The sequence below is a fragment of the Bos indicus x Bos taurus genome, chromosome 20 (assembly GCF_003369695.1).
Source record: "Bos indicus x Bos taurus breed Angus x Brahman F1 hybrid chromosome 20, Bos_hybrid_MaternalHap_v2.0, whole genome shotgun sequence".
Classification (NCBI taxonomy): Eukaryota; Metazoa; Chordata; class Mammalia; order Artiodactyla; family Bovidae; genus Bos; species Bos indicus x Bos taurus.
The window spans coordinates 51,255,227-51,277,177 of record NC_040095.1 but is presented as its reverse complement, the minus strand read 5'-3'; the positions used below and the strand labels follow the sequence as shown (position 1 = coordinate 51,277,177).

The 21,951-nt window shown below is 38.9% G+C and overlaps 1 protein-coding gene across 4 annotated transcripts in view; it reads right to left on the bottom strand.

The window, feature by feature from the left end:
• Positions 1 to 21,951, bottom strand: part of CDH12 (cadherin 12) — a 1,186,459-nt gene that overhangs the window by 30,027 nt on the left and 1,134,481 nt on the right. For all 4 annotated transcript variants that reach the window (XM_027520215.1, XM_027520212.1, XM_027520211.1 and 1 more), the window contains one exon: positions 6,599 to 6,735. In XM_027520215.1, the coding sequence (XP_027376016.1) occupies positions 6,599 to 6,735 (137 nt within the window). The remainder of the gene's footprint in view (positions 1 to 6,598; positions 6,736 to 21,951) is intronic.

Below are 21,951 nucleotides of genomic sequence, written 5' to 3'. Positions count from 1 at the left end.
ATATGCATGGGTTGTGAGTGTAAGTCCCAGTTCGGCATGTGTCCCGGTGAGTGCCAACATAACTGATGAGACTCCATACTGTGGGGTTTCCTAAGTTGCATTTAGGTAAAAACTACATAGGATGTGATTGCAGCCATAAAATTAAAAGATGCTTGCTCCTTGGAAGAAAAGCTGTGACCAACCTAGACAGCACATTAAAAAGCAGAGACGTTACTTTGCAAACAAAGGTCCATCTAGTCAAGACTATGGTTTTTTCCAGTAGTCATGTATGGATGTGAGAGTTGGATCATAAAGAAAGCTGGGCACCAAAGAATTGATGCTTTTGAACTGTGATATTGGAGAAGACTCTTAAGATTCCCCTGGACTGCAAGATCAAACCAGTCAATCCTAAAGAAGATCGGTCTTGAATATTCATTGGAAGAACTGATGCTGAACCTGAAACTCCAAAACTTTGGTCACCTGATGCAAAGAGCTTACTCCTTAGAAAGACCTTGATGCTGTGAAAGATTGAAGGTAGAAGGAGAAGGTGACAACAGAGAATGATATGGTTGCATGGCATCATAAACTCAATGGGCATGAGTTTGAGCAAGCTCTGGGACTTGGCGATGGACAGGAAAGCATGGAGTGCTGCAGTCCATGGGGTTGCAAAGAGCTGGACATGACTGAGCTGAACTAACCTGACATAGAAGGTAGAGATTGGAGTGGAGTCAGTGTGTGCTCTAATTAAACTGATAATTAACAAAATATGGCCTGAAAATAGCACAATATTGTTAATCAACTATGCTCCAACATAAAATAATTTTTTAAAAAATCTGGTTTTCTAAGTTTGAAAAATGACAAATTTAGGAACAATGATGCTTGCATTGTAAAGTGCATACTCCTCTTATATTCTCCAAATGGTCAAAGCCCAGGCTCTGACCTGCTACTACAGGTGCCCTCACACCACAATGATGGTTTTTGGTGGCTTTCGTACCCCATGGGGAGAAGGAGAACTTTTAGAGCTACAGTACAGTTGAGTGAAGAACTAGAGGCAGACTTTCATCTTGACTTAGGGTACTGGATCTAATATCTGCCTTTAAAAAAAAATACACATTTTCCATGTGTATTAACAGAAAGGTTAGGTGACACAGAATATTTTTAATGAAAACTATTTTATTATAGACATTATGTCTTAAATAATAGAAATTATTTGAATAGGCTACTTCTGGTCAGTTATCACCTAATACATCCAAATCATCAGAGTGAATATAATGTAGTTCATAGAGGTCTTCTACCCCATAACTTAGATATCTCATTTTCACTCTATTTGTCAAAGATCTAAGAAAACTAAAGTTTATTTCCTAACTATTTTATGGTTAAACTGCCATCAGTATTATGGATAAAGGAAATAATTCAGAGTTAAAATAATTGAAAGTGTGAAAAAGATGATGAATAACATATGTAACAATAATAGGAGGTGATATGGGAAGGAAGAAAGATACCTAGCAGGAGAGTGAAAGTGAAGTCGCTCAGTCCTGTCTGACTTTTTGCGGCCCCATGGACTGTAGCCCACCTGGCTCCTCCATCCATAGAATTTTCCAGGCAAGAGTACTGGAATGGGTAGCCATTTCCTTCTCCAGGGGATCTTCCTGACCCAGGGACTAAACCCAGATCTCCTGCATTGCGGGCAGACGCTTTATTGTCTGAGCCACCAGGGAAGCGCCCATGTGGCTGGAAGTTCAGTTACTTCAGTTCAGTTGCTCAGTCGTGTCCGAATCTTTGCGACCGCATGAATGGGAGCACGCCAGGCCTCCCTGTCCATCACCAACTCCCAGAGTTCACTCAGACTCATGTCCATCGAGTCAGTGATGCCATCTAGCCATCTCATCCTCTATCATCCCCTTCTCCTCCTGCCCTCATTCCCTCCCAGCATCAGAGTCTTTTCCAATGAGTCAACTCTTTGCATGAGATGGCCAAAGAACTGGAGTTTCAGCTTTAGCATCATTCCTTCCAAAGAACACCCAGGGCTGATCTCCTTTAGAATGGACTGGTTGGATCTCCTTGCAATCCAAGGGATTCTCAGGAGTCTTCTCCAACACCACAGTTCAAAAGCATCAAATCTTCAGCACTCTGCTTTCTTCACAGTCCAACTCTCACATCCATACATGACCACTGGAAAAACCATAGCCTTGCCTAGATGGACCTTTGTTGGCAAAGTAATGTCTCTGCTTTTCAATATGCTATCTAGGTTGGTCATAACTTTCCTTCCAAGGAGTAAGCATATTTTAATTTCATGCTGCAGTCACCATCTGCAATGATTTTGGAGCCCCAAAAAATAAAGTCAGCCACTGTTTCCACTGTTTCCCCATCTATTTCCCATTAAGTGATGGGACCAGATGCCATGATCTTTGTTTTCTGAATGTTGAGCTTTAAGCCAACTTTTTCACTCTCCTCTTTCATTTTCATCAAGAGGCTTTTGAGTTCCTCTTCACTTTCTGCCATGAGGCTAGTGTCATCTGCATATCTGAGGTTATTGATATTTCTCCCGGCAAACTTGATTCCAGCTTGTGCTTCTGCTAAATATGCAGTGTAACAGTATACAGCCTTGATGTACTCCTTTTCCTATTTGGAACCAGTCTGTTGTTCCATGTCCAGTTCTAACTGTTGCTTCCTGACCTGCATATAGGTTTCTCAAGAGGCAGGTCAGGTGGTCTGGTATTCCCATCTCTTTAAGAATTTTCCACAGTTTATTGTGATCCACACAATCAAAGGCTTTGGAATAGTCAATAAAGCAGAAGTAGGTGTTTTTCTGGAACTCTCTTGCTTTTTTGATGAACCAGCGGATGTTGGTAATTTGATCTCTGGTTCCTCTGCCTTTTCTAAAAGCATCTTGAACATCTGAAGTTCACAGTTCACTTATTGCTGAAGCCTGGCTTGGAGAATTTTGAGCATTACTTTACTAGCGTATGAAATGAGTGCGACTTCACTTTCACTTTTCACTTTGCACTGGAGAAGGAAATGGCAACCCACTCCAGTGCTCTTGCCTGGAGAATCCCAGGGACGGCGGAGCCTGGTGGGCTGCTGTCTATGGGGTCGCACAGAGTTGGACGTGACTGAAGTGACATAGCAGCAGCAGCAGAGATGAGTGCAATTGTGCGGTAGTTTGAGCATTCTTTGGCATTGCCTTTCTTTGGGATTGGAATGAAAACTCAGTCCTGTGGCCACTGCTGAGCTTTCCAAATTTGCTGGCATATTGAGTGCAGCACTTTCACAGCATCATCTTTCAGGATTTGGAATAGTTCAACTGGAATTCCATCACCTCCTCTAGTTTTGTTCATAATGATGCTTTCTAAGGACCACTTGACTTCACATTCCAGGATGTATGGCTCTGGGTGAATGATCACACCATCGTGATTATCTTGGTCATGAAGATCTTTTTTGTACAGTTCTTCTGTGTATTCTTGCCATCTCTTCTTAATATCTTCTGCTTCTGTTAGGTCCATACCATTTCTGTCCTTTATCGAGCCCATCTTTGCATGAAATGTTCCTTTGGTATCTCTGATTTTCTTGAAGAGATCCCTAGTCTTTCCCATTCTGTTGTTTTCCTCTATTTCTTTGCATTGATCGCTAAGGTAGGCTTTCTTATATCTTCTTGCTATTCTTTAGAACTGCCTTATGATCCAGCAATCCCACTGCTGGGCATACACACTGAGGAAACCAGAAGGGAAAGAGACACGTGTACCCCAATGTTCATTGCAGCACTGTTTATAATAGCCAGGACATGGAAGCAACCTAGATGTCCATCAGCAGATGAATGGATAAGAAAGCTGTGGTACATATACACAATGGAGTATTACTCAGCCATTAAAAAGAATACATTTGAATCAGTTCTAATGAGGTGGGTGAAACTGGAGCCTATTATACATAGTGAAGTAAGCCAGAAGGAAAAACACCAATACAGTATACTAACGCATATATATGGAATTTAGAAAGATGGTAACGATAACCCTGTATACGAGACAGCAAAAGAGACACTGATCTATAGAACAGGCTTATGGACTCTGTGGGAGAGGGAGAGGGTGGGAAGATTTGGGAGAATGGCATTGAAACATGTGAAATGTCATGTATGAAACGAGATGCCAGTCCAGGTTCAATGCACGATGCTGGATGCTTGGGGCTGGTGCACTGGGACGACCCAGAGGGATGGTATGGGGAGGGAGGAGGGAGGAGGGTTCAGGATGGGGAACACATGAGAAATAAAGGAATAAAAAATTAAAAAAAAAAAAAAAGAACTGTGCATTCAGATGCTTATATCTTTCCTTTCCTCCTTTGCTTTTCGCTTCTCTTCTTTTCACAGCTATTTGTAAGGCCTGCCCAGACAGCCATTTTGCTTTTTTGCATTTCTTTTCCTTGGGCATGGTCTTGATCCCTGTCTCCTGTACAATGTCACGAACCTCAGTCCATAGTTCATCAGGCATTCTATCTATCAGATCTAGGCCCTTAAATCTATTTCTCACTTCCACTGTATAATCATAAGGAATTTGATATTTGACAGCAGGAAAGGAAACTTTAAATCAAAAAAGCATTTAAAGAGAATGGGCAAGGCTAACATTCCATACTGTTCTCTGGATAGTGTGTCTATTCAGGCAGCTGACTGGATTATCTACTCTGAGAGGCTAACTGAGCAAGGAAGGCAGATTTGAAAGGAGATAGCAGAACAGAGAAAGCATACAGTAGAGGAGCAGCCTTCAGTGTGCCTGTTTAGCATGGCAGGGATGTGTGCGTTTCCTCAGGATCCAGTGGACACAATAGAAAGCTGGAATTGAGAAACCATGCTGTGAACTCTCCCAAGAAAACCATCTGTGGCACAAGGGGCCTTGGACCTGAAATTAAGAAACTGTAGGGTCTACCACTGGGTGCTCATAACAAGTTCATGGGCAGATGGGATGCTCAGAACGCCAACACCAAATAACTCAAAAATTACATGAAGAGAGTTAGTATTTGGGCATTCCACTTAGCCAGTCTGCTTTAATCCTAGAAGTAGTGGCAAAAAGGGGAGTGCTCTCTCATCAACCGGGGGTATATGAGAGAGATTTATGTGATATAATAACATTTGCAGCAACATGGATGGATCTAGAGATTATTAAGCTAAATGAAGTAAAGCCAAAGATAAATATATGATATCACTTTTATGTGGAATCTAAGAAAATAATAAAAGCAAATTTATTTGCAAAACAGAAATAAACTCACAGACTTAGAAAACAAACTTATGGTTAGCAAAGGGGAAAATCAGAGAAGGGATAAGTTAGGAGTTTGGTATTAACATACCAACTAGAATAACTAGAATATATAAAATGGGCTTCCCCAGTGTTTCAGTCGTAAAGAACCAGGCTGCCAACCCAGGTTTGATCCCTGGGTCAGAAAGATCTCCTGGAAAAGAAAATAGCAGCCTACTCCAGCATTCTTGCCTGGGAAATCCTGTGGACAGAAGAGCCTGGTGGGCTACAGTCCATGAAGCTTCAAACAGTCGGACACAACTGAATGTGACTGACTGAGTATGACTGTTACTTTCCTATCTGTACCCACTGAGTTGAGACTGATCAAAAACCTCTCAATAGACATGTTTGGTTAGCTCCTCCCTGCACTGAAAGGTGACATTAGCTGCCAGAACATTTTACCAGATGCACAAAAGGAAATAGGAAAGCAATATACAAGATACTTGGGATTTCCTCAAATCTTTCAATAGACCTTATGCAGAAGAACTGTTATGATGCACTTCCATTATAGACAACTATGTTGATAGCCAATGTCTTCACTCCTAGCCTGATCTGTTGCCTTAGGAAGCTTGTTACCTTGGTAATATCCTCCATTGTCCAGCCAAACACACATGACCTACCATCACTCTCAGTCTAGAGGATTCTGGACCAAGCAGAAGCCAACAAAAGGATTGCCTAACAATCCTATAGATTCCAAATGACTCGTTGAAGAATTATACTTAAAAGTCCTGTATATTCCACAATGGTGTTCATAAAAACATATATGCTAATGAAAGAAGAGAGAAAGAAGAAGGGCGACTTTATAAATGGTCTCTTAAGGACTTCACTCGGTGGGCCAGTGGTTAATACTCTGTGTATCCAGGGGGCACAGGTTCAATCCCTAGAATGGAGATCCCATATGCTACATGACACAGTAAAAATAAATAAATAAATAAAATCATGCTCTCTTTAACTTCAAAAGTTATTTCGGAACAGGTGATTTTATGTGATGATGATTCCCTCCTGCCTGGCCTATGAAACTCTGCATAATATATACAGGGGTGCAATGTGGAAAGACATTGGAACTATGGCCAATTTTTAAGGTTATAAGGTGGAAAGAAGTGAGCTCACACCATGAAAAGCACTGCTAGATATTCCTGCCGTCCTGCAAACAAAGTGCAGTGGCAGCTGTCACAATTTTTCTGGACTTAGGCTATGAGGAAAAGGAGCAGGTTTCTGAGTTTCCCCAGGAGACCACTCAGCTGTCAGTCCAAAACTGAAAAACAGCTCAGCAGGGACTCGTTTAAGAGTGTGAAATTCAAAGAACTGCAGTATAACATTGATTCCATCCATGCCATACTTACTAACTTTACTCGCAATTATGGAGAAATTATACTGCGCGGTGCTTTCTCTGTCTAGTAATTCATTAGTGGCGATGGTTCCTTCAGTCGCATCTATTGTAAAGTAGCTGTCCCCATCACTCTTCCAATCTATGAGGTACCTGTGTACAAAAAGAGGAGATGCAAATGTGCAATGATTACACATTCATCATAATGGCAGTCAGGCTACCTTGACACAGTTCCTTATTTTTCTCCCTGTAGCTATTACCCACCTCGCAATAAAGAAGAGTGTAAGTGACAGCTTCTTTATTGCAAAGTCAGTATGCTCAAGGGGAAACTGGGAATAATGAAAGATTTAGTACTCCTGCTGTTCATATTATTTTAGGGTCTTGACACCTTGAAAGCTCAGCAGAGACTAAAATTCTAAAGCTGACCATGGGTTTCCTTAACCTGCTGAATATTAAAACTTTTTCAAGCAGTAAAAGATTCCTTAATGGTGGCTGTGGGAAGAGCTGGGGGTGGGGTAGGCATCTGGAAACAGCTACAAAGAACTTAGGTCAGTACAGAGGTAGCATCTTTGTTTCCAAGGACAGAAAAAAAAATCATGTTAGGGAAACTAAGGGGAAATTTTTAAACTGGCAGGTGCTATAATTGCACAGAAATATTTTCCTCAAACACACAAAAAATGACCATGGTTGTTTTATTACTCTTAAGTATCAGAACAAGTTTCTTATAAAAAGTGACCTTGGCTGTACTGTCTCTTTACGTTCTTTATTAGCCAAACTCCTTGATAGTAAATGATCTGCTTTCTTTATGTGAAACAGTCGGAATAAGAAATCCAAGAATATGAATTTTTTTAAAAAATATGCATTTGTATAAATCTTTATGTAGCAGTGAACATATAGAGTGATATATGTAAAATTATTTTAAAGATATATTTTCAAACATCATATTAACAGACATTTTGAACTCTTTCCATGTGCCAGGTATCGTTCTAAACATTCATCAGCATTTTTGTGATTAGAGAATCAAAGTGAGGTCCTTACAAACAGTGGCTGAAGACAGATGACATCATTGTAGTCAGCCCCTCTAAATCCCCAGTCATCAGGAAATGTTAATTAAGGCTTGTGTTTCAAAATAGCAAGTTTTAATCTTGACAAACAGGTTATTTAAAATCAGGACAGTGTGCATAACATTTTAGAACTAGGTCAAAACTAGTTCGTCTTTATAGGTGGAGATTTATAACTTGTCAGTATTCATTAGTAACTGATAGAATCAGAGTAGGAACCAAGCTTTTTATCTGCCTTTGACATTTCCATTGTTGATTTCTGAAATGCATTGATGCTTTATGAGTTCAGCGTAGCATCCTGTCTCATAGAAATGATCTCAAAAATTATAAATGAACTTAAAAGCCAGAGACTACAGCATATAATGAGCTTCATTCTTTCTATTGCAAGATGCCCTTTTTGGAACAAAAAAGCATCTTCTCACAGTACCCATTTTTAGCACCTTTATTCAACTTGGTAACATGCCTAATTTGAGGCAGATTATTACTGAACTTCCTTGGTGACCATAGCATTTCTGAAGAATTACTGGTGTAGGCTAACAGTGGCTGGTGTTTAATGGTAGAATTCACTAAATATTTGCTGAGTGCCCACTATGCTGCAGACATTGTAGTAGGGTTGAAGCACAAAGGAAATTATAAAGTATAATGCTCACTAATAATGAGTCTAGTTGGAAGAATGTATATAAAGAGGATTATTATGTTTGATAGAAGGACAGAAAAGACAAGACAGGAGTACAAAGAAAATCCCTGGTTCAACACCTATTGGTTCAGGCAAACCTTCCTGCACACGATGTTTGACTGGCACTAGAAGGCTCTAAGGAGAAGACAATGGCACCCCACTCCGGTACTCCTGCCTGGAGAATCCCATGGATGGAGGAGCCTGGAAGGCTGCAGTCCATGGGGTAGCTGAGGGTCGGACATGACTGAGTAAATTTACTTTCACTTTTCACTTTCATGCATTGGAGAAGGAAATGGCAACCCACTCCAGTACTCTTGCCTGGAGAATCCCAGGGACGGGGGAGCCTGGTGGATGCCGTCTATGAGGTCACACAGAGTCGGACACGACTGAAGTGACTAGCGGCAGCAGCAGCAGAAGGCTATAAAGGAATTATTTATGAGCAGAGAGAGGCACATAAAGTAAGGAGAGGAGGAAAGATATTTCAGGAGCGTCAGTAGCAGCAGCAAAACCATAGACTGCAAAACCAAGCCCACCAGGTTCCTCTGTCCTTGGAATTCTGCAAGCAAGAATACTGGAGTGGGTAGCCCTTTCCTTCTCTAAGGGATCTTCCTGAGCCAGGGATAGAACCCAGGTCTCCTGAATTGCAAGCAGATTCTTTACTGTCTGAGACACCAGGGAAGCCCCCTTTCACTTTCAGAAGGCTATAAAGGAATTATTTATGAGAAGAAGGAGGCAGACAAAGGAAGAGGAAAGGTATTTTAGGAACATGAACACCAGTAGGAAAATCATAGTGATTTTGTGGGAAACTATAAGCTGTTAGGAATTTCAGTAAAATATTTGAAAGGAATAATAACCTGAAAAAAAGTTAAGCTATTTAGGTCAAGGAGGATAATGTAAATTATATTAAGGAGATAAAACATGATCTTATAGTTAATGAACAATTCAAAGGGTATAATTAGGGTATGGGATAACTGTTAATCACTTTTAAGGCAGAGGGTGAATGTATTTGAAGGGGACAAGACTGTAAGCATTTCCCGTAAACCAGAATCTTTCCAACAGACAAAGAGAGTCACTAGAGCTGGGAAGAGATTTAATTCAATGGGTTGTGAGTGGTTGAAATAACTAGGGCTATGCAGGCTGGGCTTCCCAGGTGGTGCTAGTGGTAAAGAATCTTCCTGCTAATGCAGGAGACATGAGAGATGTGGGTTCGATCCCTGGGCCCGGGAAGACTCCCTAGAGGTGGGCATGGCAACCCTCTCCAGTATTCTTGCCTGGAGAATCCCATAGACAGAGGAGACTGGTGGGTTATCATCCTTGGGGTTGCGAAGAGTGAAACACGACTGAAATGATTTAGAACACATTCACATGCAGGCTGAAGGAAAGAAGACCCGAAACATGCTGGTGTCCTTTACTTTGACTAGGATACTCGTGTGAAGTGGGTATCAGATTTACTTGTCATTTCAGTGTGATGGAGCTAGGACAGGAAAATGGAATCTATAGAAATTATTATATTGGATAAATAGAATGAAGACTTTGATGTCAGAGCTGCACAAGGTCATAATGGGTTTCCTCAGAAAACCATAAGCACCAAGAGTAATCAAATATTGATGTCAAAATATTCATGTTTGGTGCAGATATGGTAGAGCATTAAATCTAAGCATGACTGGAAAGCCTGAATATAACTTGCAGTGCTGAATTTATACTACTAATATCCATACATAATGGATGGAATTCCCATACACTTTTCATGGATGGAATATTTTTTTAATTATTGTTTCCTGTGATCGTTCTGTTCTGATCTTAACAAACATATTTTGCTCTGAGCACTACAATAAAGTCTCACTTTTCAAACATATGCTTCCTTTTTTCCTAAGCCCTATTTTAAATAATAGCTTTATCCACATACTATTGGAGAAGGGAATGGCATCCCATTCCAGCATTGTTGCCTGGAGAATTTCATGAACAGAAGAGCCTGGTGGGCTGCAGTCCATGGAGTTACAAAGAGTCAGACATGACAGAGCGACTAGCACTTCACATACAATACAATTTCCCAAATTAAACTGAACAATTCAATCATTTTCATATATGCAAGTTGTGGGATAGGTGGTAAGTTTTAAGATGTTTTAAACTTATTAACTCATTTTTTTTTTCATTTAATTCATTACTTGGGGTAAGCTCCAATTACCTGGAAACTTCACTTCTATAGATTGAAGATTGTGAAGATGTGGTGTTTCTGGATTTCTCCTCTGCTACTTCCTTTTGCATTGAGTGCATATTATTCCAATGGAATATTAATTATTTTATTAAATAATAATGTTATACTCTGCTGCTGCTAAGTCACTTCAGTCAGGTCCAACTCTGGGTGACCCATAGACGACAGCCCACCAGGCTCCCCTGTCCCTGGGATTCTCCAGGCAAGAACACTGGAGTGGATTGCCATTTCCTTCTCCAATGCATGAAAGTGAAAAGTGAAAGTGAAGTTGCTCAGTCGTGTCTGACTCCCAGCGACCCTATGGACTACAGCCCACCAGGCTCCTCCATCCAAGGGATTTTCCAGGCTATATTTTTAGTTATTTTCTTTTTATCTGCTTCAGGCTTGACTGTATACTGTTTAACGTAGATTGAAATTTATGCTAACTTAATTCTAATAAAATATAGAAATTTTACTCCTATGTAGCCATGTGCTATTATATGTATATGAAAAGTGAAAGTGAAGTCACTCAGTCCTGTCCAATTCTTTGAGACCCATGGACTGTAGCCTGCCAGGCTCCTCCATCCATGGGATTTTCCAGGCAAGAATACTGGAATGGGTTGCCATTTCCTTCTCCAGGGAATCTTCCTGACCAAGGGATTCAACCCAGGTCTCCCATATTTTGGGTGGATTCTTTATCAGCTGATCCACAAGGGAAGCCCCTACACACATATACATATATGTTAACATATTTTTTTCCTTGTGGTGTCTCAGTGGTAAAGAACCCACCTGTCACTGAGGAGACACAAGTTTGACCCCTGGGTCTGGAAGATCCCCTGGAAAAGGAAATGGCAACCCACTCCAGTATTCTTGCCTGGGAAATCTCATGGACAGAGGAATCTAGCAGGTTACCACCCATGGGGTCACAAGAGTCAGACACGACTTAGAAACTAAACAACAACAATCTATAGTATATTGATATCGCAAAAAAAGTAGTAAAACATTTTTATAATTAGTAACTTTATAATCTTATGTCTATTAAAGCTGGAAAATAAAGGGAAGCAAATATTTTGGGAAGAGCTAAAGAATTGATGCTTTTGAACTGTGTTGTTGGAGAAGACTCTTGAGAGTCCCTTGGACTGCAATGGACTCCAACTAGTCCATTCTAAAGGAGATCAGTCCTGGTGTTCATTGGAAGGACTGATGCTAAAGCTGAAACTCCAATACTTTGGCTACCTGATGCGAAGAGCTGACTCATTGGAAAAGCCTCTGATGCTGGGAGGGATTGGGGGCAGGAGAAGAAGGGGATGACAGAGGATAAGATGGTGGATGGCATCACTGACTTGATGGACATGAGTTTGAGTGAACTCCGGGAGTTGATGATGGACAGGGAGGCCTGGAGTGCTGCGATTCATGGCGTTGCAAAGAGTCGGACATGACTGAGCAACTGAACTGAACTGAACTGAAAGTTGTCTAGACGTACAGACTCTTTTACCCTGGGAAATTCTCTAACTTCTACAGGTCCTGGATGGAGGCAGGATGGTCTTTTCATTTCATTCTCATTTCGACTCTCCAGGAATGAAACAAACAACATTAAGTGAGGGTGACTAGACTCCAAATTTTCAGCCTACCTGGAAGAGGACTTCTCCCTGTAAGTGAGGTTGAGTGAAGGAAGCAAGCAGCCAATGGCTCAACTAGGAATTTCACTCCTGAGAACTCAGAGGTGTAGATTGGAAACACTGGCATCCTGCCCCTCCCAGCAAGACGATATATCCCGTGATTGAGAGCTGAGGACAGAGGAGCCATCTTTTCTCAACCATTCTGTCCAGGGTCCAAAGAGAATTCTCTATGCGGCTTAGCTGGTAGATGAGTATGGAAGTGAGAGAGCAGGTCCTGGGTCAAGTTCCATAGCCTCTTTCTGTTCTAAAGTTTTACTCCGTCTTCTTGAGTAAATGTTTCGTCATTTTCTATATGCTTTTAGTAAATCTTCCAAAGAGAGCAAATGGTTTTTAGTAAGCTTTAACAAATAATTTTCACCATTTATGCTTGATTCACTGGAAGAACTTCTCATGCTGCCATTCCTTAAGTAGAATCTCCATTAGTTTCAGGAATTCCTTTCTTCTTTTCTCATTTACTCCAGGTAAACTGCATGATATTATTTAGAGCTCTTCTGTATTTAAACCATTGTAGAACAATGCAATGAATAGGTCCTTCTTTGCTGTCCTTAAAATTCAATTGTTTTGCAGATTTTGGCAAACATAAGACAGATTATACACATTTTGTGCCTGTGTTTGTCTCTCTTACTCAAGGCCCTCTAAATTACTTGTGGCCCCTTTATCTCTGTGTTGCCAAGGATCTGAGGTGTTATCTGCACATAGCATCTGCAACTTAAACCTTACCTGGAGTTAATGCACAGATCCTACTACCTACAGAATAGTTAAATATTTCTACTTCAAGGAAATGTCTTACTTAGGACAATCCACTATTTCAGGTTTGCTGAGTGAGGACTTACTCAGTACTAGTACTGAGTGTCCTTGGTCCCAGAAAAAAAAATGGAAAAACTGATCAGCTTACTTCTAGTTAACACTTACAATTTATAAAGCTGATTTAAACAGAATATGTGTACAGTGAATAACTATAGACTCACAGGTCATTTTTTAAATATAACTTTTACAAATATTTTATTTGTTTGTTTTGGCTGTTCTGGGTCTCTGTTGCTGCATGGGCTTTTCTCTAGCTGGGGAGAGTGGGAACTACTCTCTAGATGTGGCGCATGGGCTTCTCTTCTCCGTTTGGTGGCTTCCCTGGTTGCAGAGCATGAGCTCAGCGTTTCTGGGCTCTAGAGCACACGTTCAACAATTGTAGCCCACAGACTTAGTTGTATTGTTGCATATAGGATCTTCCCAGACCAGGAATCAAACCCATGTCTCCTACACTGGCAGGTAGATTCTTTACCACTGTGCTGGAATTCCCACAGGTCATTTTTAACTGTAGTTTTAACTTTTTCCGGTAATGAGTTTAAAAATTCAAGAACTTAAATATTGCATCCATAAAATATGTGCCTATCTCTGTTGATACATACACATATATACATATATGTGTATATATCAAACCAAAATTCAATATATTGGAAAGTGAACAGTCAAATTCCATTTATTTAGTTATTTCAGTCTAACACTGAGATAAAGTTTGTATTCCATAAATTAGCCGCTACTGAGAGGCAAAGAAATATAGAATATTTCTTTGTATAGAATGAAGTATAGAATGAAGAACATGAACTTTTTGGAGAGATAACTAGGGAAATATACCAGTTCCTTCACTTACCTTGTGCAACTATATTAGGAATCTTTCTCCCTATTATCTGTTCTCCTAGTCTCTTACAAAATTTGGAAAATAATACCGATCTAGCCATGTAAGGGAAAGTGTGGTACAGATGAAATGAAATAAGATATATGTATCCAGTTATAGAATCATACATGTGGGATGTTTACACGCATGTACATGTGTGTGTATCTATCCTTTCCTCCCACTCTCTTTCCACATTATCCATTATTTTGTATTATTTTTCATTTAAAAACAATATGCTTTGTTGTAGCACCAAATTGTAACATATATATCTTTCAATTTTAAAACATCTGAGGGTCTTCCCTTGAAATCCAGTGGTTAAGATTTCACCCTCCCGATTCAGGGGATTCTGATTGGATCCCTCATCAGGCAACTAGAGTTAGATCCTGTGTGCCACAACTAAGACACATTGCAGCAAAAAGAAAAGGAAAAAAAAAAACCTTCCTGAAATACAAACCCCCCACAAACCCTAGAAGCACAAACCACTGGAACAATGTCAGGCTTTATTTCTTACAATAGTGCTTTTGCTTGGTCCTCATTCACGGTTTTCTGGCATCTAGTTTTTATCTCCATCATCTTGTGAAGTTGGTACCCTTTTTGTTTCTATGTTATCCTCTCAGAAAGCTTGGTGGTGGGTTAGTTGCTAAGAAATGTCTGGCTGGCTCTTGGAACACCATGGACTGTAGCCCTCCAGGCTCTTCTGTCCATGGGATTTCCCAGGAAGGCATACTGGAATGGTTGCCATTCCCTTCTCCAGGGGATCTTCTCACCCCAGGGATCAAACCTGAGTCTCTGGCATTGCAGGCAGATACTTTACCAACTGAGCCATCAGGGAAGCTTCAGAAAGCTTACTGCCTTCTGAATATTTTCTACTTAGTGAAATATCTTCAGCATCCTCCTGGAACTGGTCAAACTCTTAATACTAGGTCCTGGCATTTTCCTAAGGTCCTATCTTAGTGTGACTGGCTAATCTCTATGCCTGACTGAATAATAAACTTGAGACAATGACCATCTTCTATTGTGATATTTTGCCCAGTATAACACTTAGGGGATATTGGTAAGAACTGATCATCAGTGAACTGACAATGAAAACATTCCTACATTTCCTGGATATTTTCAGAGAAGACATGACCCAGTTCTAAAATGCCTTTGATCAGTTTCTGGAAAACACCATCCCAGTGTGAGCCATCAGTAGTTTACTTTGCTACAGCCACATCCAATCTAAGGGTAGATTGATATCTTAATTGCAACTAATCACAACAGTATAATATGAAATATCTAGCTTGGCCCAGCTCACCAGTTTAAATGAGTAAAACCTTCAGATACTGTGTGTTTGACTAATCTTATACTTATTAAGTGAGAAGATGATATTCAAATGAAAAGGTATTTATGATCTAGATGATACAAATCTGTAGTTCCTAGTATGCATGGTGACTGTTGCTAAGAAATTTGTTTTAATAATTGAATGGAAATCAAAAATTAATGCATTAACTTAATCTGCACAAAACACTTGACAGAGAGCAATTTTATTACTTTTTTGTAAATGAGTTTTCAGAAATGTGTCAAAGTTTTGTTCTCTTCATTAGGTATGCATTTCCCTTAAAGTTGTTTCTTTTAATTTGCCTAATAACTTTCTCACAGTTAATGGAAAAGCTAACTTTGACCCTGTCCTAATTCTCAAACACATTTTATACAAAAGTACTTGATGACACAGAGTTATGTTAAAAGTATTACATTTCATTCTTTAAGCAATAAAATGTAGAAGTAATGGCTCAAGTCCAGATAGGAAATATTATTTTGTTAAATTACTAAAAATAGATCAAAATATTTTCACTATTCTCTTATGTTTGTTTACCTTTAAAAAATTATGTCTGGTTGCAGATAACTAAATGAAAATAAATTCAGTTCAATTTATTTCCATAAACATCTTACAGAGAACTTAGGCCACACACAACACTTAGAATGTAATTGCTTCATCAACTTCACAATTACATTGTTTCGTGGGAATCCCTATATGTTTCTCTCAAACTTTCAAACTTTGTTAAATAGTAGTTCTAATTTCCTGCTAGGTTTTTTTTTTTTCTTTTCTAATCCTCCTCTTCATTCTTAGTTTCCTCTCAGCAGAATTAAGTCATATATCAGTTAAGATAGATCCCCTTGTTTATTTGAAATGTCTGATGAAAAGATAAACACATTATCAAATTATTAAATTAATAAAGGCACAGTTCGTCTACCTTTAAATTCCATCTCGAGACATGTAATAAGTGGAAAATAAGTCTCTAATGATAAAGGAATATACCCTAATCTACATAGTATTGAGATCATAGCTGTTATACATTTTTATTTTCTTCAATGTAGCTTAAGCTCTCCTCATTATGGGGATTTTTTTTTTTAGTCATTTTTTAATAGTCACACATGGTTTTCTGCCTGTGTATGGCCTTACATAACTAGATATCAACTCTCCTCTGCCCCCAAGGCTTTAAACCTGGTTTTTTATTTATTCTGCAGGAACCTCAAAGCAGCTTCCTCTAGTGGAAAGAAAATTAAGTTTAGGCAAATATTGATTAAATATGGGTTCTACACTTAAGAACTTAGATAGCAAACATGTAGTAAAAGTTTTTTTCAGTATTAAAAATATGAACAGTAATACCTGGCTAAGTGAGTAAATTATGTGATCATACCTTTGCTCATGGTCTTCCCATGAAGCCTTGCCAAAACCCTCTAGAAAATATTTGTTGCTTCCTTAAAAAAACTGGGGGGCTTCCCTGATGGCTCAACAGGTAAAGAATCTACCTGCAATGCAGGAGACACAGGAGATATGGGTTTGATCCCTGGATCAGGGAGATCCCTTGGAGGAGGAAATGACAACCCAGTCCAGTATTCTTGCCTAGAGAATCCCATGGACAGAGGAGTCTGGCTGGCTATAGTCGAAAGGGTTGCAAAGAGCTGGACATGACTGAGGGACTGAGCAGCAGTATTACAAAGTTCTATATTCTTACTTCTTTTATCTTATTTACATATTTGAATTTTTGTTAACAGTCTTTCTCAAATGAGAAGGATAAAATAATTATATTTTATTTTAGTGATTATACAGAAAGTTTGTTTAGAGTAGGGCTGAATTTATTGTTCATCCATAATATCTTGTACTTGCATGTATGCATTGAATTATTTTATAAAGATATCTGACTGTTCCTCTTAATAATAACCTGATCACATTTCAAGCATGGAAATATGTTTTATACCTTTGAGTATACAGACATACTTATTCTAAAGTCTTTTTATGTAGCCATATCACAACTATTCCCTTGAACTGAATCAAATGCCAGTTGTTGCAAATCAAGTTGGATCTATTTACTCTCACTGAAAACCGTGGCCAATGTCTCTGAAGAAAGATGTCATTGTAACTAGAGTCATTTACCATTTGCTACACAAATATGGGCATCACATTTGAAAAAAAGCTTTTATTTTCTGTTTTTTTTTCTTTCTGATAACTGATCTTCCATTTCTTCTTTGTGATTTGTCAACTGTTTAGCTCCTTTTCTCTGAAATTTACTCACATTCTCTTAACTCAAAAATAATCTTGGACAGCTTATGAACTGGATACTGACTATTATAATTTTCATGGTGAAAGATTTATATCAGTTTAGGATATATTTGAAGTAACAATCTTTAAAAAAAATCAAAAATATAAAAATTCTAAATAACTGATTTTTTAAAAAGTTATTCTCTAAAAGTATGTAAATTATAGAGAGGAGGGAGAGAGCTATGAAATTTACACTTACATAGAGCACTCAACCCTTTGAGAGAAAGCAAAGAAACTGAAACTCCAGCAGACAAAATGCAAACTGCAAACTTTAGGTAAGTAATAAAGAACATAGACTTAAGGACTTCACTAGCCATTCAGTGGTTAAGAATCAGCAATTCCAATGTTGGGGCATGGGTTCAATCCCTGGTAAAGGAATTAAGATCCCACATTCCATGTGGTGTGACCAAAAACAAAGAAAATACAACAACAAGACAAAAAACATAGACTTGGACATTGCTTCACTCTGAGGAGGTACATGAAGCACATAAAGATAGCTTCAAGACATTCACCATCATGACTATTATCTGGACATTCAGCCATCATATCATTACAAAAATGCAAAATTCATTTTAAAATAAAAGCAAATACATCATTGGATATCAAGACCCAATCCTTATAAAATTAGAGCTATAAATCAGTATCATAAATCCACTGAATTTTGTCAATAAATTCTTAGCTATATCTAAATCTTGTAAGAACTTTGTAGTTGTCTAGAAAAATAAGAGATACTGAACCACAAGTAATAACCATTTTTTCCATATGTACAAGAATGTCAGCAAAAGAACTGTATTTTTTTTAATTTTATATTTCTAGCCTGACCAATGTCAATGTTCACGTACCTGAATACAACACTTTTCAGGTTTAAGTAAAGTTATTGTAAGTTTTAAACAAGATGAACCTATGTAAAGTGTTTAGAATGCTTGCAGGCATATAATAAGGTCCATGGTTATCACATATTAAAGAATCAAATATTGTACATTTTTTACTGACAAGTTTTGGCATTCTATTTTAACAAGTTACTGAAAATTATTAAATTTTACTTGTATTCCCCCAAATTCTGGAATTACAAAGCAATGCAAAAAACTAGATAAATGCCTCAATAAATCTTTATTAGCAGAACAATTAGAATCTAGCTAACAGACTGGTTCCAAGTAGGAAAAGGAGTACATCAAGGCTGTATATTGTCACCCTGCTTATTTAACTTATATGCAGAGTACATCATGAGAAACGCTGGGCTGGAAGAAGCACAAGCTGGAATCAAGACTGCCGGGTGGAATATCAATAACCTCACATATGCAGATGACACCATCCTTACGGCAGAAAGTGAAAAGGAACTAAAAAGCCTCTTGATGAAAGTGAAAGAGGAGAGTGAAAAAGTTGGCTTAAAGCTCAACATTCAGAAAGCAAAGATCATGGCATCTGGTCCTATCACTTCAAGGCAAATAGATGGGGAAACAGTGGAAACAGTGTCAGACTATTTTTTTGGGCCTCCAAATCACCGCAGATAGTGATTGCAGCCATGAAATTAAAAGACGTTTATTCCTTGGAAGGAAAATTATGACCAACCTAGATAGCATATTAAAAAGCAGAGATATTACTTTGCCAACAAAAATCCATCTGTTCAAGGCTATGGTTTTTCCAGTGGTCATGTATGGATGAGAGAATTGAACTGTGAAGAAAGCTGAGCGCCAAAGAATTGATGCTTTTGAACTGTGGTGCTGGATAAGACTCTTGCAAGTCCCTTGGACTACAAAGAGATCCAACCAGTCCATCCTAAAAGAGACCAGTCCTAGGTGTTCATTGGAAGCACTGATGCTGAGGCTGAAACTCCAATACTTTGGTCACCTCATGCAAAGAGTTGACTCATTGGGAAAGACCCTGATGCTGGGAGGGATTGGGGGCAGGAGTAGAAGGGGACAACAGAGGATCAGATGGCTGGATGGCATCACCGACTCAATGCACATGAATTTGGGTGAACTCTGGGTGTTGGCAATGGACATGGAGGCCTGGCGTGCTCCAATTCATGGGGTCACAAAGAGTTGGACACAACTGAGTGACTGAACTGAACTGAACTGAATTATGTTCATATTAGTCACTCAGTCATGTCCGACTCTTTGTTACCTCATAGACTGTAGCCCAGCAGGCTGTTCTGTCCATGGAATTCTCCAGGCAAGAATACTGGAGGGGGTTAATCTTCTTCAGGAGATCTTCCCAAACCAGGGATCAAACCTGGGTCTCCTGCATTGCAGGAAGATTCTTTACCATCTGAACCATAAGGAGGTCCTTCCCATTTTACTGAAGTCATAATTGAGTTTTCCTGGGCCTCAGATTCTCTTGCTATAAAATAATCACTGTGATGCTTAAAAAATTCTGGCCAAAGAATAAGCTATGATGACATCACTATTTGCTGTTAGCTAATTGCCACTGAGTATGACTAAAATCATGGCATCCAGTCCCATCACTTCATGGTGAATAGAAGTGGGGATCCTGGGCTCCAAAATTACTGCGAATGATGACTGTAGCCATAAAATTAAAAAAAAAAAAAAAACAAACCAAAAACTTGCTTCTTGGAAAGAAAGCTGAGACAAACCTAGATGGTGTATTGAAAAGCAGAGACATGACTGCTGACACAGGTCCATATAGTCAAAGCTATGGTTTTTCCAGTAGTCATATAGGGATGTGACAGTTCGATGATAAAGAAGGCTGAGCACCAAAGAATTTATGTTTTTGAATTGTGGTGTTGGAGAAGACTCTTGAGAGTCCCTTGGAGTGCAAGGAAATCAAACCAGTCAACCCTAAAGGAAATCAACTCTGAATATTCATTGGAAGGACGGATGCTGACACCGAATCTCCAATACTATGGCCACCTGGTACAAAGAGCTGACTCACTGGAAAAGACCCTGATATTGGGAAAGATTGAAGGCAAATGGAGAAGGGACTGGCAAAGGATGAAAGAGTTAGGTAGCATCACTGACTCAATGGATGAGTTTGAGCAAACTCTGGGAGATAGTGAAGGACAGGGAAGCCTGGTGTGCTGCATCCATGGAGTGGCAAAGAGTTAGACAGGATCTAAGGACTGAACAACAAGAAGAAGACAAAGAACAGAAATGTAAAGGAAACAATAGCTAGAAATTAAGCTCATGGCAAGAGGGGACAGGACATGGATTATTTGTGAGGGCATTACACCTAACTGAACCTTTCTTCTAAAGTTGTGTAGTCCCGGTTAATGCCATTGCTTTCTGGCTCTTGCTATGCTCAGTGATGATGAAGTAATAATATTAATAAAATACTCAGTGATGTGGAATACCCTAGTCTTAATGCCAGGCACAATAATCCTATGAAAAGGGTAATGCAAACCAGTAAAGCAAAGGAAAACAAACAGAACATACCTACACATGCCAAGTAATTTGTCGTTTTGATGTTACTTTTTTATAACCTTTTTACTATCATTTTTGTGTGAGCAAACATGTTTTAGGCTTAGAAGTGATTCATACTCCACATTCGATTCAAGTCTACTGTTTCCTCCAAGGACATGAAAGTAAGACAACTTTTATGTTGATTCTAAACCACCTCTATCTTTTGACAACTCCTCATGGGGATCAATTAGATCCATCTGTGTCTGCAGCTTCAGTGAATCAGGCTGTCACCCATTAGAAATAAGACTAAGGATGCTCCCTTATTTCAAAGTAGCACTTGTCAAAGTAGCTTCTGTGACATGAAAAACAAAGAAGATAGGCTTGTAACTGGAGAATTTCTCTACAGTGTAGCCTTCCTTTATTCCACACACTTGTATCTAATTATTTCCTTTTGCTTAGAAGTTTGTAATTCTCACCTTTACCTTTACAGGGTGATATTTTTTAGTTGCAAATGCTCTGATTTTTTTAAGTATTTCATTAAAATAATATTTTATTCTTATCTTGACCCTATCATGCTATGATCAGTATTCAAAAATAGAACATATAGCAAATTAAATAACTTACCATGTCCCCTAAGATATCATGTCCCATTATATGCCACAATTCTCATCTATTGAAGTGTAGAGAGTTTAAATCCATATTTATTTACATGTTTTACTGCTTTCTTTATAACCTTCAGTATTTCTTCCATTCTGTTTATATTCTTGAAATTACCTGTAAATCTACTCAGCAGGCATTTTCTACTTTCACAATGACTGGCAGCACACACAGGGTGTTCAGGAACAAGACTGATGAATGATGACAGATTAATGTATAACAACTACTAACGCAGATTCTTGAGGATGCCCCTGTGAACACTGATAATAAACAGACTTTTTTGGACTTTAACTGAAGTGAACCATGCAGTAATTTGAGCATTGATAACAAGTTGAACCCAATGAGGAAATAAGCCAGGATTCAACCTGATAGGTAAGGGTGCTAAATAATGGCACTTTTTCTTCCCTTTCTCAAGACAAATGTGCTTTTAGAATTCTCTCTTGATCACAGAGGTACTTCAAGAAGGAAGGCATCCATGCCACATTAAGGGATAGATT